Genomic DNA, 26,535 nt, shown 5'->3' on the forward strand with positions numbered 1-26,535 from the left:
CACACACACACACACGCACACTCCACATATTCATATATTTAAGGCTTAGTCTTAATTTTTATATAAACCTAATCCCAGCATAACGACCATAACCCCTACCCAGCCCTAACCTTAACCATCCATCCATCCATTATCCAAACCGCTTTATCCATTTGGGTCGCGGGGAAGCTGGAGCAAATCCCACATTATATTACAGGAATAATACAAAACAATAAATGAATATTAGAACAACTAATTGTCACTCCTGATCAGGATGCCAAGCTTCAAAACAGTTCCTGTCCGGCTGAAGGCAGAGATAGAATGGATAATGTAAACCATAATAGCCCGAAACAACACTTAAATTACACAAACAATAGGCCTCAATATTTTCATCTTATTTTCCTTGTTTTTGTTTTGTTTTCTTTATCTTCTTTTTTCCTTGAATATTATTAATATCATATTGTAATTCGTCACGTCAGTCAATGCAACACAGAAGAGCTGATCATTTTAATTACTTGATGATACACATTATTAAACAGTGTTTAATGCTAGGTACCGGTAAATTCAGATTTAGTTCTTTCTTGGTGCACGTTTCATTCAATATTCCTCCAGCAGAGGGCAATAATGTCTCAAATGAAGTACTGTAATTCATCTAAGTTTTTTAACATCAGCCTTGCTATACCCAGGTCTGCGCATGTGTAAACTTTGGATTAGAAGTTTTTTTGTTTGTTTTGCATTCTATCTATCTATCTATCTATCTATCTATCTATCTATCTATCTATCTATCTATCTATCTATCTATCTATATATCTATCTATCTATCTATCTATCATCTATCTATCTATCTATCTATCATGTCCGTCTTTATTAAAAATTCCAGTCAACAAACTGGCAAATGTTCTCATTTGAACAAACTTCACAAAAGCTACAAACAAAATTCAGACCTGGGTATAAGGATCAGAATAGAGATAGTAGGAAAAGTCATCATACAGGGAAGTTCATCATACAAGTAAGCTCACCATACAGGTAAGTTCATCATACAGGTCAGTTCATCATACAGGTAAAAGTTCATACAGGTAAAAGTTCATCATACAGGTCAGTTCATCATACAGGTAAATTCATCATACAGGTAAGCTCACCATACAGGTAAGTTCATCATACAGGTCAGTTCATCATACAGGTAAAAGTTCATCATACAGGTCAGTTCATCATACAGGTAAAAGTTCATCATACAGGTCAGTTCATCATACAGGTAAAAGTTCATCATACAGGTAAGTTCATCATACAGGTAAAAGTTAATCATACAGGTAAACTCATCATACAGGTCAGTTCATCATACAGGTCAGTTCATCATACAGGTAAACTCACCATACAGGTCAGTTCATCATACAGGTAAGTTCATCATACAGGTAAAAGTTAATCATACAGGTAAGTTCATCATACAGGTAAAAGTTAATCATACAGGTAAACTCACCATACAGGTCAGTTCATCATACAGGTCAGTTCATCATACAGGTCAGTTCATCATACAGGTAAACTCACCATACAGGTCAGTTCATCATACAGGTAAAAGTTAATCATACAGGTAAACTCACCATACAGGTCAGTTCATCATACAGGTCAGTTCATCATACAGGTAAACTCACCATACAGGTCAGTTCATCATACAGGTCAGTTCATCATACAGGTAAAAGTTAATCATACAGGTAAACTCACCATACAGGTAAGTTCATCATACAGGTCAGTTCATCATACAGGTCAGTTCATCATACAGGTAAACTCACCATACAGGTAAGTTCATCATACAGGTAAGTTCATCATACAGGTCAGTTCATCATACAGGTAAAAGTTAATCATACAGGTAAACTCACCATACAGGTCAGTTCATCATACAGGTAAGCTCACCATACAGGTCAGTTCATCATACAGGTCAGTTCATCATACAGGTCAGTTCATCATACAGGTAAACTCACCATACAGGTCAGTTCATCATACAGGTCAGTTCATCATACAGGTAAAAGTTAATCATACAGGTAAAAGTTAATCATACAGGTAAACTCACCATACAGGTAAGTTCATCATACAGGTCAGTTCATCATACAGGTCAGTTCATCATACAGGTAAACTCACCATACAGGTAAGTTCATCATACAGGTCAGTTCATCATACAGGTAAAAGTTAATCATACAGGTAAACTCACCATACAGGTCAGTTCATCATACAGGTAAGCTCACCATACAGGTAAGTTCATCATACAGGTCAGTTCATCATACAGGTAAAAGTTCATCATACAGGTCAGTTCATCATACAGGTAAAAGTTCATCATACAGGTAAGTTCATCATACAGGTAAAAGTTAACCATACAGGTCAGTTCATCATACAGGTTCATCAACTCCAACTTTAAATCTTTGTAATACCTGGTTTGATGGATACATTAAATGGAGAATTTTAAGACACCTCCCTCTCTGGGCTTGTGCAGTGTGGGGGGTGGGGTGGTCCCAGCGGGGGGGGGGGGGTCAGCCCCCTCCGACGGTAGTGGTCCGGGTAGGGGCCTGGGCCGTGGGGCGGGGTCGTGGCGGGTGTTCTGGAGTCTCTGGGATGCTTCGTGCAGCGATGGCGGCGTTGGGCATTTGGTCTTGGGCTGGGTGGGGGGGTCGGCTTCCTGGCAGGTGGAGATGCCACCTCTATGCCACACACACACACATAAATACATACATACATATAGGTACATATCCACACCTACCTCTACGCCACACACACACACACACACACACACACATAACCAAAAGTGTTTTAATGATAAGTTGTCGTAAATTTGTATAATGTTGGGGTTGATGTTGCCATTGTTACTGTTGTATCACGGTTGCAGCTGGAGTTGTTATTAATGTTGTTATTAATGTTACTGTTGTCGTTGTTGTTGCTGCTCATTGTTTTATTTTTATACTTCTATAATTATTTTTTCTTTGTTTTATGTTTTCCTTTATTTTCTTTGCAATGGAAATTAAAAATAAAGCAGTACTCGGCGGTGTGGGGGGGGGGGGGGGAATATAAAAAAAAAGGGGAAAAAGAGAAGAAAAACAGGCACCTCTATGACTTTATTGGTGACACCAAATCTATTATCATAATTCCACACAAGCTTGCAATTGCCACTACAAAATTCATGAATCCATCTATTTTTACTGGGTGTTTGTGAATTACATGTGCCTGAGGGGGAGAGGCATGGCGAACGATAGTGCGCCCTAGTGGTGAAAGCTACTACAGCACAATGATGAAAATGCGCGTCAGAAGGCCAGAGCCGAAGGCAAAGCAGCGCGGAATCAAGGTCAGACTCGCCAATGACAGCGTGTCAGCATCGGCTGCACCGCTCACAAACGGCTCTGCATTCAGGACTCATTGTCTGTGCATCACCACAAAAGGACATATGAAATCAAGGCTTAAACTTAGACAGTATACATCCCGAGCATTACATTTGTAGTCACAAAAAATCTTAAATAGGTTTTTTAATCAACTGCATAATTTTATGGCAACGGGCTTCAAAAAATTGAATATGATTTCAACGTGTAATGTTGCACACATGCACTCAAATGGCTGCGCAGAATCATACCCTGGACCCGCGTGGGACTGGTTATTGTGAAACTAAAACAAAACGATTGTATGATCTTTGAATCATTTTGATACCAACTCAATGATGAATATGTCAGTTTTTCATCCTTTTTCCTGTCAAAAGCTACATTTTCTGTCAGCCACCAGTAGTGTTGCTGAGTAGGATGCAACAATGGTAGTTAAGTTTCGCAACTTGTAACTAAAGGAATCGGATATCTAGGAGGGTTACAGTTAGGGTTAGGGTTATGGTTAGCCAACTTGTTTGTTCTTAAGTCCAGTACTGTTTCATCCTTCATTTCACCCAGTGTGGGTTTCAGGATGGCTGTCTATTTTATTCTAAAACCCGCTATATAAATATCAGAATCAGAATCTGATTTATTGGCCAAGTATGTAGAATTAACCAAGGAATTTGGTTCTGGCCGGAAGTGTCTCTCAAATTAGACAGATAAAGTAACAACAATGAAGATACAAGTTACCGGCAATATACTATATATAAGAACTATTCAGATTAAATACAAGTGAGATTATATATATATATATATATATATATATATATAATGTAAATATTATGTAAAAAATATTGAAAAGACACGTTTATTTTTATATGGCTATAATCTTTGCTTAAAATCATTAATTACCATAGTACTTGTACTAATAGTAAATCATTCACTTGGCTGGTGTTCATTTGATACTGCTATCAGCCTGTTTGAGCCTGTTTGAGCGTGTTTGAGCGTGTTTGAGCATGTTCGACCATGCCTTCCTTCAGGCCTGCTAGGTTCATACACATGATTTTGTTGAAACATCCCTGGACTTTTTTGGTGCTTTTGTTTTGAGAGCCTTACTCTGTCCAAACGTGCCGTGTAACTGCCCGGTCTGTGATGAGGAAGCGTGGAATCGCGGTCAAGCCGCGGGTGACTGTGCAATCACGGGTACTGTGAGAAGTTAGCAAGGTCTGTCCACCGGAGTTTCCACACGTGTAACACCCACTGTTCTGAGTGGGCCAGCCCAGTCCCACCTGAAGCTGGTTGGATGCTACTCAAATAGATTTATTTAGGAAACACTTCTGTACTATGTAACCGTGTACTATGTAAGCTAAACCCTTAGCTACTGGGCCTGGTTCATGAGCCCAGAAGTGCAGTGACTCTGACAGCCACAGGATCTGATTATAGGCGCTGAGTTAAACTGCAAAGCCAAAGCCCCCCCCCTGGGTCATCACTATAGGTCATTTTACTATATCATCTCTGCGGGGGGGCTGGGAGTCAGAATCCTCATAAGCCATGACAGTGGCAGAGCGCCTTGGATGGATGATGCACATGAATGGATGAATGATGTCACAGTTACAATAATCCAGCATATTGAGCCCATGAGAAGCACATGCTGCTGTCACGATAGGATAGCGATTATACCCAGGTGACGTTATACCCAGGCGACATAATACCCAGGCCGCGTCATACCCAGGCGACGTCATACCCAGGCGACATTATACCCAGGCGACGTCATACCCAGGTGACGTCATACCCAGGCGACGTCATACCCAGGTGACGTCATACCCAGGCGACGTTATACCCAGGCGACATTATACCCAGGCGGCGTAATACCCAGGTGACATTATACCCAGGCGACGTGATACCCAGGCGACATGATACCCAGGCGACGTCATACCCAGGCGACATTATACCCAGGCGACGTTATACCCAGGCGGCGTCATACCCAGGCGACGTCATACCCAGGCGACGTCATACCCAGGCGACATTATACCCAGGCGACGTCATACCCAGGCGACGTCATACCCAGGCGACATTATACCCAGGCGACGTCATACCCAGGCGACATTATACCCAGGCGACGTCATACCCAGGCGACATTATACCCAGGCGACGTCATACCCAGGCGACATTATACCCAGGCGACGTCATACCCAGGCGACATTATACCCAGGCGACGTCATACCCAGGCGACATTATACCCAGGCGACGTCATACCCAGGCGACATTATACCCAGGCGACGTCATACCCAGGTGACGTTATACCCAGGCGACGTCATACCCAGGCGACGTTATACCCAGGCGACGTCATACCCAGGTGACGTTATACCCAGGCGACATAATACCCAGGCGACGTCATACCCAGGCGACGTCATACCCAGGCGACGTTATACCCAGGCGACGTCATACCCAGGTGACGTTATACCCAGGCGACATAATACCCAGGCGACGTCATACCCAGGCGACATTATACCCAGTACAAGCAGCTAATGGCACTTTGCAATGACATTATAATGTGTGTATGAAGCCTTTTAGTGACATATTTAAGTAAATACAGTCAGATGAGGTCACCCGAATTTTTCCCTTTGAATTCCTTAACCCAGGTTGTGGTTTTTCAGTGCCGCTGCAGTTTCACCATGTGCTTCACATGCCGTAGGTGAGTGATGTAACCAGAAAAGGGAATTTCATGCCACACGGTGCCCAGCGTGGATTTCTCAGATAAACAAAAGGAAAGGGAAGACAGTGGGACATTATTTAACTGGCGTACAATCTCAGGACTCTACCTTGTCTCCTTAACCTTCATTCTGGTTAATTTGGAATCCATTATGTCACTCTGAGAATTACACACATAGTCAAAATGCCTTGCCTTTCACATTTGTCACAGGAGAAAACAGCTTTTTGAACAAATGGAATTTTATGTTGTGTCTGGTTTGTAAGGTACGATAAGCATCCATTCATATGTCCGTAAAGAGATGGGTGAGTCTTGCAGACGTTAAAGCAGTTATCAGATGTTTCTATTTTTTGTGGCTGGACACAGAATCCTGTGATGTTTATAAACTTTGAGGAATCTGTAGCATATGGAAAACCACACAGAAAATAATCAACCCTGCGGGGCGGCCTTTTTATGTGTGTAGGCTGACACACATCAGTGATTATCTCTGAACACCCATCCATCCATTTTTCGATACCCACTTGCCCTGTGCAGGGTCGTGGGGGTCCAGAGCCTGTCCTAGAAGTTACAGGCGCAAAAGAATATTTCTGGGCAAGGCACTGATTCATCACAGGGCACACACACATGCACGCACACACACAGACCTGTGATCATATCTTTGTGGGGACCGCTCATTCATTTCTATCTATGACAACCTTAACCCCTACCCAACCCTAACCATAACCATAAGTAACCAAACAAAATACGAGCCTTTTGGTATTTTTTCGTCTTTTGATTGCAGTCACAGATTTTTAGAAAATTCAGGTTTTTTTAATCTCATTTACACATAACCCACCCACCCACACACACATTCACACAATTTGGCAACTCCAGTTCACCATAGCATGTTTTTGGACTGCAGCGGGAAAACGGCGTACCCAGAGGAAGCCCCATGACGACTCGGCGAGAACATGCAAACTCCACACACATGGAGTATGACAGAGACTCGAACCCTGGTTCTAGTTAACACTGCGCCACCGTGCTGCCCCTGTGTTAGAACATACCTCCTTTATTCCCATTGATTGTTTTATTCCTGGCAATGGTAACCAGCTTTATGGTAACGCTCAGCAGGACAGCTGTGGCACGTCACACAATAGGACACATCAGGTCTGTCGTGGTGTCATGACAGCGAGCAAAGACCCCCGGCCCCGGCCCCCCGGCCATGTAGAACTGCTCAGACGTGTCATTGAGAGGATTCTCTTTATTCCACAACTGGGGTGGCAGTAAACATAAAAGTCCACACTGAGTTCTGCTAGACGACCTGCTAGGACCTGGAAGCCTTAGCATTACAGTGCCGTCATCGATCTACTGCCAAGATGATGTCACCCTAAAGTGACGATTCTCCTGCATCACTGAGTGCCTCTGGTGCCTTTTAAAGTCATTAACTGTCACCTTTCATTTTAACTCCCAAAACAATAAAGCAACAAGATTCCACTGGTGATTTTGCACTGTTGAAGTTCACGGTTTGGACAATACGTTTAGAGACAGGTACATTTCTATGCCATATTGTTCTCTCAGCAAGGAACAGAAACGTGCTTTAAAAATACAAGGTGCGCTTGGTACAGTTCAGCAGGCTGAATAACCCCTGGTACACAGTACTCTGCTGTGGTCTCCAAGTACTGAAATGACCAGATCAGATCAGAATGACACACTTACAATCCCCTTAAAAAAGAATGTGTGTATAATGTGTCCTCTTGTTGAAAGCATCTGTATTTGATGAGACATGGAATCTGGGGAAGTTTGGGGAATGGAGCTGCCCCTGGCGATGACCTCGACATCATAAGGACACCCTGAAGCAGAAGCAGGCTGCCCCGATCGTGGAGAACCGCTACTCTGCGGGTTTGCCGTCCCACCTGGTCTCTGATGAGGCACCACCTGATCTAAGGTAGATAGTTACTCTTCAGGTCGGATGGAGATCCCTCGGGGCACTGGCACTACAAGATCCTGCCCTGAAGAATCATCACCATGTTCCTCCGCTGTCATGGGCATTTTAACGCACAGGGTCACCCAGGCTGAAGCGCAGGGGCCTCCACTAAAAAGGGGCCTCAAATAAATGTGCTTAATAATATTTTAAACCCACCCATGCAGAACCCTTCAAATCAAATTGGGACGTCTCACCTCAGGGTCCAGTCATTAGCCTTCAGTAGTATTACTTATACACCCTTTAATATAAGTTTTTAACATGTATAATTCACGTGCATAGCGTAACACATCTCTTAGTCATATCCATTGTGCTACCATAGCTACTGCTGTGGCACGCTGTGGTAAAGTGGCGATGAAGAAGATGATCTCTGTGTTGGATTCCTCTTCCTCTTTGTTTGGTCGTCCAGGTTGCGGGGTTGTGCCCCCGAGCGCCGCTGACTGACTGTGCCCGGTCGCACTCGTTCTTCTTCAAATGCGCCATTTGAGGTCTCCATCATTTTGACACGCGCCCACTGTGATAACATCACTGTTGTGAAAGCTGCTTCTGCAGAATCGATCCTGCGGCTTCCCAGTTCCCAGAAGATGATACCAATTGCTAAATACGATTTAGTCGTAGTTTTGACATTTGAAACAAACCTAATTTGCAGCAATAGGTTTCGTTGCTTTCACATGATGTATTGGAAGAGACCCAGATGACAGTCTCCGGCCCACTGGCCCTGCAGTGACGCAGTGTCTCCCTACATCTCCATTCACAGGTTCATGACAAAGCCCAGCTTGACCATCAGGGTGCCAAAAGGAGACCTTTGGTTTATCTGTACAGCCTGTTACCAGCATTCAGAAGCAAAGAGCCCTCCGTGCCTCCGGTTCCTCTCTCCAGCCAGACGCCAGCACTGGCTGACCCAGTGCACTGGTGATCTGCACTCTGCGAGTCTCAGAAACAGGGACAGATGAACTTTAATTGGGTAGGGTCATGACCTTAGAAGTAAGCTCCCCTAAATGTCAGCCACATACACGGCATTAGAATAGGACACAGTGGACAGAGCCCCTCTCTCCGTCTGCATTTAAGTGTCATCTGCATGTATTGTAGAAGAGGGCCTGTATCACAAAGCAGCATTTTTTGCTTAGCCGTATAACTTATTGTATTTAACATAATCTGGGCTAAATGCAAGTAAAAAACGATGAAGTCCATTTAAAGTGGGGCACCTTCAACCTGACGAGTTATCTGGCTAAGCAGGAAATCCATCTTAGTGGTTCAGGCCCCAGTTCAGTCACACAAAGCTGATCTCAGAATGGAACATACTGTAGTTGTAGCTGGGATCCCCAGTTCATCTTCCAAGGGACGTAAAGAGCACAGATTTTAGGCAGCAGGTAATACTGACACTTCACGTGAAGGTCTTTTATGTTTTGGAAGGAAAAATTCAAACAAAAAACATTATCCCAACACAGTGTCTCAACTGGCAAGGAGGGAAGAGCCAGCAAGATGAGGGTCAGCATTATTTCAAAGGTTTATTACGTAAGAATCGCAGAGCCAGAGCTGGGAAGCTTCCAAACATAAGGACCAGTAAATATATTCACCAGTAAGGGCTGAGGGACCAAAGCTTACCCCAAACTGGTCAGTCTGGGCAGGGATATGTCCAGGAGTCAACACCTGGGGAGTGGAGACCCAGGACTAGAACAGCCTACAACTGGGGGGAGAGTTGTTACCTCATGACTGACGACAAGAGAGGGACCAGAAGAGAGGGGGACTGGAGGAGAGGGACTGGGAGAGAGGGACCAGGAGAGGGGAACACTGGGAGGGAGGGACACTGGGAAAGGGACTGAGAGAGGGGGACTGGAGGAGAGGGACTGGGAGAGAGGGACCAGGAGAGGGGAACACTGGGAGGGAGGGACACTGGGAAAGGGACTGAGAGAGGGGGACTGGAGGAGAGGGACTGGGAGAGAGGGACCAGGAGAGGGGAACACTGGGAGGGAGGGACACTGGGAAAGGGACTGAGAGAGGGGGACTGGAGGAGAGGGACTGGGAGAGAGGGACCAGGAGAGGGGAACACTGGGAGGGAGGGACACTGGGAAAGGGACTGAGAGAGGGGGACTGGAGGAGAGGGACTGGGAGAGAGGGACCAGGAGAGGGGAACACTGGGAGGGAGGGACACTGGGAAAGGGACTGAGAGAGGGGGACTGGAGGAGAGGGACTGGGAGAGAGGGACCAGGAGAGGGGAACACTGGGAGAGAGGAACCAGGATAGGGGGACTGGGAGAGGGGAACACTGGGAGGGAGGGACACTGGGAGGGAGGGACTCAGAGAGGGGGACACTGGGAGAGAGGGACTGGGAGGGTTAGTGCTGGCATGACAGAACCCCCCCCCCCCCACACACACACACACGCACACACCACCACCACCAGGGCAGAACTGATTTAGACAGGGATATTGAATTAAATTTAGATTTTTTCAAGTTCAAGGTAAATTTCAAATAAAGCAGCAAATTGGAGACATAATAATCTGTTATGTTAGCAAGCACATTTGATAATGTCATTATTTGTGGATTAACATGCCGATATCACTAATATTAACATTAGGAATACAATCAGCAGTAATGTATTTTTGCATGGATCATAGATATACACAAAAGTAAGTAAATGGACCGTTCACTGAGTCTCCCTCTTTTCTCTTTCTGCCTTTCTCTGGCCTTAATTTGCTATTCTGATAACCAGATTTCAGCTGGGATTCACACTGACTTCTTTGAACACTGTACATGAGGGGGCACAAATATTATCTATTACAACATTATGCTATTACTTCTGTATTAATTGACCTCTGAGGGGCTGTTCAGTATAGGATGATCCCGTAATATATGGCCCATTGATACAGTTGAGATCTGTTTTTAAGGTGAAAATTGTTTACAGACTGAAAGTTACAGTACATTGATGTGCACAGAATCATGCCAACTGGTGACACCTGAAGCCATTATATTGCTGCTTATGTCCACATCACATTGGCTAAGTGTGCAGGAGGTATGGAATTCAACTTTCCTACTATTCGAGATGACTTTGTTCTTTGTACCATTCTGTATTGTATGAGGTTTTTCATTAAGGCATTTTGAATGAGAGCATCCACTGCAAATATAATGATCTCAATAGAGGCTTCAGCCATTAAAGTAAACAGCGAGGCTGTGTGTTGTAAACATCGTTAGTGCAAGAGGGCATCGCCGAGTCAATAGCAGGACTTATTAAGTGGCTGCTGGACTCGATACCAGGCTAACAGGTCGGGTCCGAGGGCTACCAGATGTGCTCCCTCATTTTTGTTGAGGTACTGTAATAGCAACTGGATTATTTTTTGCAGCAAACCTTTGTAATTAGTAATAAAATAATTTTTATTTACTCTAGTGTGTGAAATTCATTCTTTAACTGTGACCCAGTATAATTGCTCACCTTGTACTCTATGATGGGCTGGCATCCTATCCAGGGTGTCTTTCTCCTTGTGCCCTGTGAGGGACTGGCATCCTATCCAGGGTGTCTTTCTCCTTGTGCCCTGTGAGGGACTGGCATCCTATCCAGGGTGTCTTTCTCCTTGTGCCCTGTGAGGGACTGGCATCCCGTCCAGGGTGTCCCTCTCCTCGTGCCCTGTGAGGGACTGGCATCCTATCCAGGGTGTCCCTTGCCTTGTGCCCAGTGAGGGACTGGCATCCTATCCAGGGTGTCCCTTGCCTTGTGCCCAGTGAGGGACTGGCATCCCGTCCAGGGTGTCCCTCTCCTCGTGCCCTGTGAGGGACTGGCATCTCGTCCAGGGTGTCCCTCTCCTCGTGCCCTGTGAGGGACTGGCATCCTATAGAGGGTGGCCCTTGCCTCGTGTACTGGGAGAAGCTTCAGACTTATCACACCCTAAGGGAGGATAAGTGGTTGGAAGATGGATGACATTTGTAAAACTTTCCATACTGACCAGTATCCATTTCCTTCCCAGAACTCATCCTATCAGGGGACCTTCTTTTAGGTTTTATGCCTTACTGCTTCTTAAAGATATTCAACTCAGAATTTCCTCCTGCTCTTCAAGAAAGGACTCAGACTTTTTCAACTGTACTTTGGTTTGGAAGTTCTCAAACTCGTCAAAGGCAGGTGGACCCTCTCTTTGAAAGATAAAAAATGAAAATCATCTTCAGAGGGATACCTTTTATATCAACTACTCTGCTGCTTTGTGACTGAATATCTTTCCATCCATTCAACTTCCTCTTATGGAAACCTAAAGCTTTTCCTAGCAAGAACGGAACATTTTAGGGCAATTTGACCTCACACCTCTGGGAGTGTTTGAGTCTCCGCCAGGGTTCTATGTGTGTGGAGTTTGCATGTTCTCCCCATGTCAACGTGGGGTTTCCTCTGGGTACTCCGGTTTCCCCCCACAGTACAAGAACATGCTGGAGTGAATTGTAGTTACTAAACTGCACACAGGTAAGAGTGAATGGTATGTGAGTGAATGGTGTGTGAATGAATGGTACGTGAATGAATGGTGCGTGAGTGAATGGCGCGTGAGTGAATGGCGCGTGAGTGAATGGCGCGTGAATGAATGGCGCGTGAGTGAATGGTGAGTGTGTGAGTGAATGGTGTGTGAGTGAGTGAATGGTGTGTGCGTGAGTGAATGGTGTCTGTGTGAGTGAATGGTGTGTGCGTGAGTGAATGGTGTGTGCGTGAGTGAATGGTGTGTGCGTGAGTGAATGGTGTCTGTGTGAGTGAATGGTGTCTGTGTGAGTGAATGGTGTGTGAGTGAGTGAATGGTGTCTGTGTGAGTGAATGGTGTCTGTGTGAGTGAATGGTGTGTGCGTGAGTGAATGGTGTGTGAGTGAGTGAATGGTGTGTGCGTGAGTGAATGGTGTGTGCGTGAGTGAATGGTGTGTGCGTGAGTGAATGAAGTCTGTGTGAGTGAATGAAGTCTGTGTGAGTGAATGGTGTCTGTGTGAGTGAATGGTGTCTGTGTGAGTGAATGGTGCGTGAGTGTGAGTGAATGGTGTCTGTGTGAGTGAATGGTGTGTGAGTGAATGGTGTCTGTGTGAGTGAATGGTGCGTGAGTGTGAGTGAATGGTGTCTGTGTGAGTGAATGGTGTGTGAGTGAATGGTGCGTGAGTGTGAGTGAATGGTGTCTGTGTGAGTGAATGGTGTGTGAGTGAATGGTGCGTGAGTGTGAGTGAATGGTGTCTGTGTGAGTGAATGGTGTGTGAGTGTGCCATCCTGGGATGTTGCCTGTACCTGGGACATGTTGCCTTGAATAGGATAAGCGGTTACAGACTATGGATGGATGTTTTACTCACATGTATTTGGGGGGAGCACTGGAACTGCACACACGAAAAGGGGCAGCAATGAAACCCACAGCCATGGAGATGATCACTAAGCCAGTAATGTTCAGGTAGAAACTCTGAAAGTCCAATGAATCCACAAGTGACAAGGAAAGGAGTGGAAACCACAAGATTGAACCTGAGAATTACATGGGACACAGTTGCTTTTCTGCTCAGTGCAGACGGCCCGTGGAACAACCTCCAGGGCTGACTCTATTCAGAACCTAATCTCCAGGTTTTTCATCAACAGCCAGGTCCAGCAATCTTTAACTAAGTGGCTTGTTAGTAGCCACAATCAGACCCAGAGCGGCCAATCAGGAGACTAGGGAGAGTTCCTGGTGGGCCGCTTACCTGTGGTAACCCAGTGAGTTTTCTCATGCATGCACACACACACACATACATGTTGGTGTACCTATCTAAATGGGGACTGTCCATTCATTTCTATGGGGAAAAACCCTAATCCCAGTCACGACACCCTTAACCCCTACCCATCCCTAACCATAACCATAAGTAACCAACCCAAATACAAAACTTTTGGCATTTTTACTTTTTTGATTGCATTCACAGATTTTAATAAAACTGTTATCCAAATGGGGACCTTAAAAGATGTCCCCAAAAGTAGGGAAAATTCAGGTTTTACTACACGTTGGGGACAATTTGGTCCTCAAATGTGATCTATGCAAACACACACACACACATAGTTGTGTAATCATATCTTTGTGGGGACCGCTCATTCATTTCTATGGGTAAAATGCTAATGCTATCTATGACAACCTTAACCCCTACCCAGCCCTAAACATAACCAAGCAAAATACAAGAGTTTTTGCATTTTTAGTTTTTTCATTGCAGTCACAGATTTTTATAAAATAGAGTTTTCCCATGTGTTTACCCAAAAGGTAAAAAAATGGGTGGTCCTTGTGTGTATTGTATACCCCCCCATGTTTTATTTCCATGCAATTTTATTATTCATTGGGCATATTTTGTTAAGAATTCTACAGTGTAAAAAGTCTATTTATATTTTGCGATGTATGTAATAGTATGATCATAACAAAGGGTCACAAAGGCCTTTATAGAATGGTGTGAGTTTTATAGATCATAATCTATACTTATGTTTCATTTTTATATTTGGATTTGACTTTTGTGTTTGTATTTACAGTACTTTTCGACCATGTGAATGGCCTGTTCATATATTTGACTAAAATTCCTTTGCTTAAACAGTTCAATACGCTATTTATTACTTATTTGCCTTCTTGTAATGTTAGCAATAAATTCATCAGGATAATAAGACTTAAACTGTGGAATCATCCCCCCAGAATAAGGACAAAAATGGGACGCGTTTGGGTACAAAATGCCCAGGCAGAATGATTCCCACTCTGTGACTGGCCACAATCATTCAGTTAATCCTGCTTAAGTTTTTCATGGGTGTTACAGTTTGTATCACAAAGTGTGACTGAGTAGCGGCACCAGAGAAAGAAACATACAGTAAATTCACAGGCATACATTTATACCAGGTGAGATCAGTTGTGTTCTTGGTATTTGAAAGACTGACACCTTGAGACCTTGGAAAGCAGGTGAGATGTTAAGGTTGAGGTCCTGGAGCGAGACACCATCCAACAGCCATGGAGAAGCACGTCTGTAGGCTACACACTGGTGCTGACAGGCCATAACCTCTCTTTCGGCACTGAAGTCTCTGCTTGCGGAATCTGCCAACAATAATGAAAACGAGAAAAGAATTATTCAGTCCCTTTATGGAGAAAAACACAAGATCAATTTGAAGGGAAATAGAATTTTTAAGAGAGATTTCAACCAGAAAGAGATTTCTTTTGCAAGAATGAGGTTTCACCAACTATATTAAATTTACTTGAAAATAAACATTATTGGATACGGTTATGGTATTCAGTATTCATAATTGATTTGCAAGAAGTTCAGAATACCAATTATTAGCAAGCAAGACTTTTAAGTTAAAATGCAAGTCGAGACACCAACATGCTTATAAGAAACATGGACAACACTCAAATGCAAAAAAACAATCTCTCCACAAAATTCCCAGTGCTTTAGGTCTGTTTTCTATGATGTCAGTGTTTCACTCAGTTTGACTCATCACTAGGTTGACTTTTGATCACTTTAAAGGGATTTTTGTGAAATAGAATATGCTGATTGGGGTTGCCATGAAATCCAGGGTCACCTAAAATGTCCTTTGAGGATGCGATGGTCTTTGTGTTCCTCTTAATATTTGTGTCAGTCTAGATTTACGAATCACTCAGCCTCACGGCCCTATGGAAGCGAGTGAAACGAGAGGACGGCCAGTAATGCCCCAAACGTATCACGTTTAATGATAACGCAGAGAGCTGGTACACAAGGTGACATCACTAATCAAGTCTCAAATGATGTCATACAAACAAGCAGACAGTACAGACACCAAAGACGATTGCTTTGCCATTACAGAGTTTATTCAATGATTTTACAACAATATCTCATGTCAGGTGATCACTTTGTCACAGAAATCCATTCCTAATGTTTAACATAATTTAAACAAATCAATAGAGTACCCAACTCCAATCTTAGCATAGCTATATAAATAATAATAAATAATCTTTTGAATAGCTTATTTTTTTGCATCCGTTTTAGCTTCCTTTAGCATACAAAAAATTACACAATAAAGTTGTGCAACTGACCCCAGGCAGACTCACCCAGGAAGCTGTATAAATATACATCTTACATATGGAAGTCTGTGGGGATCAGTGTATTATGGATTTTGTTTAGCATAAAAAATTTATATTTATGGGTTGTGTTGTAAATAAATATATAAATAGGTAATAAATAAAGTAAAAACTGATTTTAAACTTGTAAGACTATGAGAACAAAGCAGCAGGATGTGATGCTCGCATGAGGCTCTAGTGCTTGATCTGATGATTTTTGGCTCCGTTGAATTTTTTTCTGATTGAAAAAACACAGAATATAAATGACAATTATGCTGACTTTGGCAGAGCTTTCTGAAGGGACAATGACCGCTGAGCGGTTTATAGGTGAGAGGCTCCCTGTTAACTCACCTTTCTGTTATGCTTTTGAATGCTCTTGATGAACTATCAGTGAAAATCACTAAAAGCAAGTAATACATTTAGCATCAAGTCCTATCTGCCGTCCAAGCAACGGTGTAGCACGTCAATGAGGACATCAACAAGACAGGCTGCTCAAACAAACACCCAAGACATGGAATTACAGAGGAAGAATGGCGTGACCCCCCCTCAGGCGTGTCCCCTCCCCCCAAGGCAGTGTGACGAGGTCTCTGAATGGGAAGATGCTCTGTTCAGTCGCAGAGGACATCGGCCGGTGACACTCACATGTACAGACTCCAGTCACTCCACGTAGAGTTGCATAGAGCATCCTGGGCCCTGGCACAGACAACGTAGCCTTTTCTGACATTCCACTGGCGATCCTGTATGGTGTTTATCTAAAAAGAAGAGTGACAGGGTGAGCTGGATCTTACCAGTCAGAAGATCCCCCTGGCTCAGGTGCTTGCGGTTACCTTCTCCGTCTGCTGCGATTCACAGCTGCAGTCGCCTCTGCGCGGGAGCTCCATGACCTGAAACGCCAGCGGGAAGTAGGAGTGCGGGATGCTCCAAGTGTCGGGATATTCCAGCTGGATCCGTCTTGTGTCGATCCTGGTGATCCGGACCCTGTCTGGCTTCACTGTTACAGACAAGAGTGTGTAAACAGCCCATGGTGTGTTTTGGTAGGAGTACATGGGAAGAGTGTGTAAACAGCCCATGGTGTGTTTTGGTAGGAGTACACGGGAAGAGTGTGTAAACAGCCCATGGTGTGTTTTGGTAGGAGTACACGGGAAGTGTGTGTAAACAGCCCATGGTGTGTTTTGGTAGGAGTACACGGGAAGTGTGTGTAAACAGCCCATGGTGTGTTTTGGTAGGAGTACACAGGTCCTTCCTAGAAGCAGTGTCTACCATCTTTCTTTACAAATATATATATTTCTTTTATGCCGTCATTCAAAGAAATTCTAATTAAGCTTACTTTTAAACATTATCTAACTTACATGTTGTTTTCAAATATATCATTATGGAGAAACCTTAATTCAATCATTCATTTCTTGAATTGAAGTCTTTGCATGTTTCTCCAAAACTTCCACCTGATGAGGACAAGTGGTTAGGGACCTGCATCCCCAACACGGTAATTGGGACCTGGACCTCACATAGTCTAACTCACACCACAGGGATATTTTTGATTGATTTAAATGACCAAATTATAAGTCATAAGCACCAATGAATAATGCCATAATATATTCAGTCTGATGGTGGTTATACAGAAAACGAAATCCTGTTTTTAGTTGATTGAATGTATGACACAGTGTAAGATTTGGCAAGCAATGTCATATTTTAGCAGACTACTTACCTATTTCATTGATAAAGAAAGTCAAAGAGTATTCTTCGAGACGGTACAAGTATCTGACGCCCACATTCATGAAAATTTGGTCCAGTTCCTCTGAGTAAGGACAGTAGGACTGATCCAGGCAAGAGATGGACAACTGATTGGTGCTCAGGGAACATGTGATGGCGCTCACCTGTGAGTGACTGTCAAAGGGACAGTGTGTTAGACAGACAGACAGACATATATATATATATACACACACTCACACACAGACATATATATACACACACATATACACACGCAGACATATGTGTATATGTATATAGCTATTGTATATACATAAAATTCTCAATAATTAACAGTATCTATCTATCTATCTATCCATCTTTAATCCTTGATTCTTGCTGTGTAAAGAATGAGGTTTTCAAAACCTACCGCTCTGCTTTAACAAACACAACTTCTCCTGTTCTCCTTGGTCTCCAGTTCCAAGCACACTGGAATGATCCATTGTAGTTTTGCGTTGAACATTTGATGTAACCTACAGGAAAAGACACAGTCACTCAAGCTGCCACAGTGCTACACAACAACTTGCCTGTGTATTGTACCTGTCATTATAGTACCTGTCATTATGGTACCTGCCATTATGATACCTGCCATTATGGTACCTGCCATTATGGTACCTGCCATTATGGTACCTGCCATTATGGTACCTGCCATTATGATACCTGCCATTATGGTACCTGCCATTATGATACCTGCCATTATGGTACCTGCCATTATGATACCTGCCATTATGGTACCTGCCATTATGATACCTGCCATTATGATACCTGCCATTATGATACCTGCCATTATGGTACCTGCCATTATGATACCTGCCATTATGGTACCTGCCATTATGATACCTGTCATTATGGTACCTGCCATTATGGTACCTGTTATTATGGCTGTATTTCATGAAGATATTCAGTTCCCAGGCTGCAGTTAAACACTCAGCCATACTGCCTGGAGTAAAATGCCAATTTGACTCTTGGCTCTGATCCACAGTACCTGTATCTTGGGAGCCCGTTAGGATTTTCCGGCTGCTTTTCCTAATCAGCACCAGGGTGTAGTTGAGGAAGGATCCCATGCTATCATGGCATGTGTAATTCCCTCCTAACATCTCTTCCACGGTGATGTTGATCTCATTGCCCCGCTGTAGCAGCGGCACATCATCATTCCTCCAAATGATCTCCTCATGCTCATGGGATTCTTGGCACTGCAGGGGAACCTGCACCATCGGGCTGGGGTCGGCCAGATTGACCTCCACGACGACAACTGAGACCCATGGCGAGAGAACCCTCAGTCAGACAGGGCAGTAAGGAGCAGAAGACAGCGATATGTTCCCTCCCCTGAAAGTCCAGGGTTCTAATTCCCAGAAATTTCATACACGATAAGTCAATGTGTAAAGAATATTGTTTTATTGTAATTACCTTTTAAAATACCATTATCAAGAATATGAGCACCCAGTGTCTGAAGAGAATTATGATACAGTTCATTGAGGCAGGAATGAGAGAGGATGAAGTGTCAACATAAAAAAAAGGCATCGGACAAAGAGCGCATGCCAGCAGAATAGGCACGCGGCAGAGAGTGAAGCCCACGGGCTCAAACTGGGTAAACCGGCGAAAACAGAAAGAAGAGACAAGCGTACCATTCGGCTGAAGGACTTCGTAATTATTACCACGAGCCTCCAGGCAACTCGTAGATCGCATGATTATAAGTAAGGCACCCAGTAGCACAAACTGCATCTAATGAAAAGAAACAGTGAGACATTTTTGTTAGGCTACAATACTGCCCTTAACTTGACTTGGAATCGTGAAGGTATCTTATCTGACGAACTCCGCACACATAATATTTGGATTTGTCATATACTCTCCTCAATAGCATACACTGATAATAATCAAGTTTCTCGACTAACACTGAGCTCTATATTTATTATTAGTTTTAGAGATTATAATTAACATGAATAAACTGTGAAACCAAATATTAGGATGTTGGAAACATTTCCAAAAGGGTCAGATCAGCTCTTCCCTCTCTCGTATATTCTAACTGTTATTTTCATATCAAAATACAGGTGTAGACGAAAATAATGGCTGGATGAACAAACTTCATAATCATCCTTCATAATCTTCATTGCAAATAATAACTTAAATCTCCGCATTCGCACCGCTTTCTAGGTTTATGCAATTGATATTACTATATAGGTTATTAAATCGTGCTTCCTTAAATCCTTACCACTCCTTAGTACAGAATGGCAAAAATCAGAATTTACCTTTCAGTTGTAAACATACCTTCATAATGAGTATCGGGTCGATTGCAAGCACCTTTCTCTCTCCGTTTTTTTGTGACTGCACGGTGTTTTATATACTGTTTATATATACTGCAAAAGGGGACCTAAAAAAATCCCGGGCAAAAAGTACAGCGGTTTAGGAAAGCGAAAAAAAGGTTGGAGGAGGATGCGTTCATCATTAGCCTAATGAACAGTTGGTTTTTTCGAATAGTAAAGTTCACTACTCCGTGTTCATTGTTTTAGTTTGCGTCCTCACCGCCCATACCCAAATCTATGCCCTACTCCACACACACGGAGCTCCCAAACCTGGCGGTGAGGGACCAGGTGTAGTCCTGCTTTCTAATATCAATGTAAACGAATGTAAAATTGGAAAATAGGAAAAATTAACGGTCATAATTCCTAAAGTCATTGCTTAACTCCACTTTACTCCCACAGTCGTTGGAGTCTCCGGCCCTATTGATAGCCAATATATTTCCGGGTGTGGGGTTTGTTGCCGATTTGGCTCCTCCTAAAGCAAATTGCTAGGCAGTTCACACTCGTAATTCTACTCCCTGGCTGCGTGCAGATATGTGTGTCCCCCGTAAGCAGCGGTGGGCAGCTCACTGATGGGGCAGCCCCCCCCCCCCCTGGCAAGCTTCCATTACATTAGTAGGCTACATTTAGGGAATTTTATTTAGATTTAGGGAATTATCCAAGCTCCAATTTCTATATCACTGGCTTTTTATCACTTTCACTAGTGATGTAAAACAGGAATTTCCTCTTTTCCTGATTTTACAGTAGGAAGTTATTAAAAGCCACAAACTATCGAAATATATGTGAAGACGTGGTACGTACAAGGAAAACGAAGCGCTTAAGCAATACCGCACAGAGCAGGGGTCCCGGGGGCCAAGACCCACTGCCGATAACACTGCGCGCGTGAGGGTCCCGGGGGCCAAGACCCACTGCCGATAACACTGCGCGCGTGAGGGTCCCGGCGATGTCAAGCTCCGGATTGAATTGTGTTTATTTTCATTTGTAAACGTGAGGCAAATTACTGCAAGCATGTTGATTTACAGCTTCGAAACGTTTAAGTCTGTTCGACATACCTCGTGACAGCGGTGAACAGAAAACGAGGAGGAAATTACTTCCAGAAAAACACAAAGATCATCACATTTAACCTTTATGGCGTCACTTAAAATATCCACTGCAAAAGGGAAGTTGGGAGAAGAGGGACTTTGAAAAAAGGGGATATGAATAACAACGATCATTTGTGTGGCAATGCAGTCAGGTGAGAATATGATCAATTTACGGAGAGATATGTTATGCAGTAGGGGAATTATAAACAGGAGAAGCGCACAGTCATTTTTCCGTTGTTTCGATGTTTTTGGATTTTTTGCGTATATGAATATGTGAGCCTATATAGGGGGCAAATGTGCTTAAAAGTTCTTTCAAGCATGCATCGCACTTTTTTAGTAAGCACATATTAATTTTTTTTTCTGGCAAACTCGTTTCTTTTCACACCCTGGGAATTTTATAAATGTTACTTTTGGCGATTTAAGTTGCGACCAAGTTTCCATTTCAATGCAGTTGTATTTTAGTGTTGCCAATGGAACTCTGTAAAGATTGTTTTGAAGTCTTGAAGTTGAATATAAACTGTTTCTGATGAAAAAACGCATAACCTCCTTTAACGCAGATCATTCTTACTTTCACTGAGCAAATACATATTAAGTCGTATTATAGTCCTATATATGTACTTTATACATTTTAGTAGTTGCGGCTCCTAGTGTAACATTGTTAGCCAGGTCAAAATCCTTGAATTAATAGATCAATTGAAATAAGCCCCAGTGATATCTTGATTTGGTATTTGTCTATAAATAATCTTAGGAACATGCGCGTGTAGCTTCTATTCAACTCATGTACTAGGGGAGTAATTTTCTATCGATAAAGGGGGTACTCAGAGTATTTATCTACAAGAGAATAATAGAGAAACAATTTTATCATCAAGCCAGTTGAATTTATTTATATAATAATATATGTCAATATTATTCCAATTTAAACATTACAATATTAAATATTAATACGAGTTATTTGTTTAATTTGAGACCATAAACGCATGAACCATTTCACACGTGGACCAGTAACTGCATTGTGTTATGTGACGAAAAGGCAATTCCCAGGCTGGGCTATGGCCGAACAGGCACTACAAAAAGTCACCTGCTTATTGTACTGAAAATGGCAAACGGAACAACGCCGGAGAGAGATGGGAACACGAAGGTTATTGTTATTTTTCTGCATTATTTAAATTCCTTCCTTATAACGCATAACAGCAAGAATGCGGAAAGACCTGAATTATGTACACACAGAATAAGGAAATGCCTTAATTACACACGCGCGAGTGAGCGCGATCGCACACATGTTTGTATTGATATCTTTGTGGGGACCATCCTCTAATTTCTAAGGGAAAAACCCAAATCCCAACAATGACAGCCCTTATCTCCACTCAGGCCTAACCTTAACCATAAGTTAACAAGAACTGATACATGACTTTTGACATTTTTGATTGCAGTTACAGATTTTTATACAATTGAAAGTGCAGCTACACTGTCCCATTGTTTGTGGATTAGCGTGTATTTTGTTTATCAATGAAGTTCCCCTTGGTGTGTGAAAGCCCGCATCCCATTGTCACTGCAGTGCCCAACAAACATCCCAAACTCTTTTTCTACATGGAAAGTCAATATAATCTCTCACCTGTCACTAAAGCTTCAGATGATGTCACCATCATCGCCCATCAGCGCCATTCATCCAGGAGGGCCATCGTCTAGCAGCGCCATCGTCCAAGAGGGCCATCGCCCATCAGCGCCATCCATCCAGGAGGGCCATCACCAATCAGCGCCATCTTCCATCAGCGCCATCGCCCATCAGCGCCATTCATCCAGGAGGGCCATCGTCTAGCAGCGCCATCGTCCAAGAGGGCCATCGCCCATCAGCGCCATCGCCTAGCAACAGCATCGCCCATCAGCGCCATCGTCTAGCAGCGCCATTCGTCCAAGAGGGCCATCGCCCATCAGTGCCATCGTCCATCAGCCCCATCGCCCATCAGCGCCATCGTCCATCAGCCCCATCGCCCATCAGCCCCATCGCCCATCAGCGCCATCGTCTAGCAGAGCCATCGTCCAAGAGGGCCATCGCCCATCAGCGCCATCGCCCATCAGCACCATCGTCTAGCAGCGCCATCGTCCAAGAGGGCCATCGCCCATCAGCGCCATCGTCCATCAGCGCCATTGTCCAAGAGGGCCATCGCCCATCAGCGCCATCGTCCATCAGCGCCATTGTCCAAGAGGGCCATCGCCCATCAGCGCCATCCATCCAGGAGGGCCATCGCCCATCAGCGCCATCATCCAGGATGGCCAGCGCCCATCAGCGCCATCGCCCATCAGCGCCATCATCCATCAGCACCATTGTCCAACAGTGCCATCGTCCATGAGGGCCATCACTGAGCAGCACCATCATCCAGCAGCACCATTGTCCAGGAGGGCCATCGTCCAGCAGGACCATGATCCCGGAGGGCCATCGTCCAGCAGGACCATGATCCCAGAGGGCTTCCCCATGGGTTACAGGAGCCAGGATGATGGGAGGACAGCTGGTGGTGCTGGTGTTGATCTTGCAAACAGAGATACTCATCAAAAACCTTCCATGGCATGAGCTGAGGATTCAGTAGTGGGTGGGAACAATGTGGGTCATCCAATTAGTACAAAGACTTGATCTCAAAAACTGGACTTGTGTTTTACCCAGTGAGTCAATATTTATATCTGTGCTTAAGTAAAAGTAAATGTGGTCTAGGAGGTTAGCAAGATATAAGAATATAAAGTTAATTAGATGCAAATTCTCCACTCTTCAGTAGCCACCAGCTGTATCCTGCTGTTTCAAAATAAACAAAAACTAAATTTCCATCACTGCTCATCACCCGCTACAGGACATCTTTCACAAGTGCTGCATCAGGAAGGCCTCCTGCATCGTGCTTGACCCCTCACACGGACTCTTTTCTCTCCCCAGTCCGGCAGACGCTATCGCCGCATCGGGGCCCGATCCACCAGACTGCGAAACAGCTTTTTCCCACAAGCCATCACGCTCTTGAACTCACTACCTGCTCTCCCACTACCCCCCACCACAGACCGTTAACTGACTCTACTGCACCACTGCACTTTACACTGTACACCTAGGGTGACCACCTAATCCATGTCAGGAGGGACATTATGAGCTACTTCAGCTTTTACAAACTACTTTTAAGCTAAAAGGATTCTGTGCTCTGCTAAAATGTTTGGTTAGTTCCTAGATTGAAAGACTCATCCAGCTGTTTGGCATTAACATTACTGACACATATGCATGATTATAGGAGACTGACCAATCAGCATACGGCAAGAACCCAGTGCTTAAGTGAAATCCTGGTCCTATTAATTGAAATGTATGAAATGGTAGTTTACAAATCCTGTTGTAGCTCATAGTGTCCCTCCTGACATGGATTAGCTGGTCACCCTGTGTACACCTCACTGTCTTTGTGAGGCAGATGCCGCTCAATGAACAATCCTACTCATGCTGCACTGAAACTGAACTCTCTTTGTCTTTTATACCTGTATTCTATTTATATATTACTTATTTTTTGTGACCTATTTGTTCTTTGCACTGTTTTTAAACTGGAGCCACGTCATCTTGTCTCTCTGTACACTGTAACGTATATAGCAGAGATGACAATAAAGTTTACTTTGACTTTGATATCAGTCAAATGACCACATTAATAAATGCAATAATGTCCTTCTTTTGCTCTTTAGGGAGTACTGAAATGCTTCAACATGAAATTTGAAGTTGTACTAAAATGGACTTATAATTTTCAGATTTCTCATCCATGGGGAAGAGATATTGAGGACAGCAACGGAAAGCCCCGGACATCCAGAATGTATCAGAGGCCTGCTTGGCACGAACCAGTCCGACGGACAGAGGCCGCTTCATTGGAAAAGGTCAGGTCCAGTTCATGACACACAAATACCAGCAGACTCTGGAGTCACAGGGTTAGAGCGCGAGTCCGTTTCCCCTTTTGACCCGAAAGAGGGGCAGGGGTCACATGACACATCCCTGGTCCCAGCTGGAGTGCTTTGGCGCTGATAGGCCGCAGACTGCCAGTGGGGCAGGGGTCACATGACACATCCCTGGTCCCAGCTGGAGTGCTTTGGCGCTGATAGGCCGCAGACTGCCAGTGGGGCAGGGGTCACATGACACATCCAATTTGTACCCATTTGTCTGTGATGACGAGACAGATGGCACCGTGCCACATTCAGGCACCAGTGTTCTGCTTATCGTAGTCAGGGCTGCTTGGCCCTTCCAGGCAGCACGGGGCACAAGGCAGGGGTGCCCCCTGGATGGGGTCCCAGGACACACATGCATCAGCCTAAAAGAAAACCATATGATACACAGAGACAAGGGCACAAATTACGGGGGTTAGGGGGGGTTGTAAACCCCAATAAATCAAAACCATGTAATACAACTCCCCCAATAATCTGAGGATACCTCAACCTCCCCAACGTTCAAACAAAAGTTACGTGCTTGTGCAGACGTGAAGCGACGTGGCCCCCGGCAGGCCTCCATGTGGCTCACACACTGATGCTCAGCTGTGGAGAAAGAGCAGAGCCTTCACTGCCACACATGGAATTGGCCAGAACCGTCAGCAGGAGGTGCGGGGAGCTGCAGAATGAAGAGCAGAACCTTCACTGCCACACGTGTAACTGGAGCCGTCAGCAGGAGTTGTGGGGAGCTTCTCCTGAGCTCCCACACCCCAAAAGCCCACACAGTCACACAGAGACTGTGACGGGGATGAGCCAGACTGACTGTCCACTGCAGCCATTCTTCCCTGCTCATGGCACGTGTGTCTTCACTTCTCATATCAGGCTGACCACCACCAAGTAAAGCAAACAACAGGCAACATACTACGTATGTACTATGCACTACGGCTCAATTGCCCATCTGAAACAAGGGGCAAGAAACACAAGCTTTAACTGTAGCTAATTATCTGAGCAAGTGCATTAACACTTAAGGTGTGACCTGTGAATAAGCTCACCGACATACACGTGAGACGTAACCAGCTCCATTTCTCTCTGGCAGGTTTCAGTCGTAGCACAGAGGACTTTAAACCCAATTCTCCCACTAGTGGCCGTGGCCTGTATCTGCGCTTGTTCTGTCCAGCACACCAGCTGCTCTCTATCACCTTTCCTCACTATACAGTCCTGTGCAGCACGGTCGCTCTCCCTTGCTGGCCGCTTCATCCTCCCAGACCTTCTTCCCGTGAAGCCAACAGAATTTCCTTATTTTTCATTCCTCTTGGATTCACTTGTAGCTGGTTCAGTCCTGTGGGGGACGCCATGATTCAGCAGGAAGTTCCTCTGGATTATTCAGCTGGAATGTGGGCTGACAGAATACAGCCAGATACAGGGAGACTGATCCGAAACTCGACATTCTCTGCACCTGTCTGTACTTGCTTCAGCCAGAGTCTGTAAGTTAAAATATG

At 44.3% G+C, this 26,535-nt stretch overlaps 1 protein-coding gene across 5 annotated transcripts; it reads right to left on the bottom strand.

Moving 5' to 3' along the window:
- Positions 1–7,243: 7,243 nt before the first annotated feature.
- On the bottom strand, positions 7,244–26,520 carry il12ba (interleukin 12Ba). Of its 5 annotated transcripts, none has more exons than XM_023844698.2 (11): positions 26,089–26,520; positions 22,731–25,715; positions 20,005–20,107; positions 19,365–19,461; positions 18,725–18,991; positions 18,110–18,212; positions 17,699–17,877; positions 16,821–16,984; positions 16,636–16,745; positions 14,854–14,997; positions 7,244–11,855 (listed from the first exon to the last, which is right to left on the bottom strand). In XM_023844698.2, the coding sequence occupies exons 3-10, from the start codon at positions 20,008–20,010 to the stop codon at positions 14,874–14,876; spliced, it is 1,050 nt and encodes a 349-aa protein (XP_023700466.2). In that variant the 5' UTR covers positions 20,011–20,107; positions 22,731–25,715; positions 26,089–26,520; the 3' UTR covers positions 7,244–11,855; positions 14,854–14,873. The 5 variants fall into 5 exon arrangements, with proteins under 5 accessions (XP_023700466.2, XP_072573847.1, XP_072573848.1 ...); XM_072717746.1 differs by having other exon boundaries at positions 14,846–14,997; XM_072717747.1 differs by lacking the exon at positions 20,005–20,107 and having other exon boundaries at positions 7,244–13,374.
- Between the last annotated feature and the right edge of the window lie 15 nt (positions 26,521–26,535).

This window comes from Paramormyrops kingsleyae, chromosome 10, assembly GCF_048594095.1.
Source record: "Paramormyrops kingsleyae isolate MSU_618 chromosome 10, PKINGS_0.4, whole genome shotgun sequence".
Lineage (NCBI taxonomy): Eukaryota > Metazoa > Chordata > Actinopteri > Osteoglossiformes > Mormyridae > Paramormyrops > Paramormyrops kingsleyae.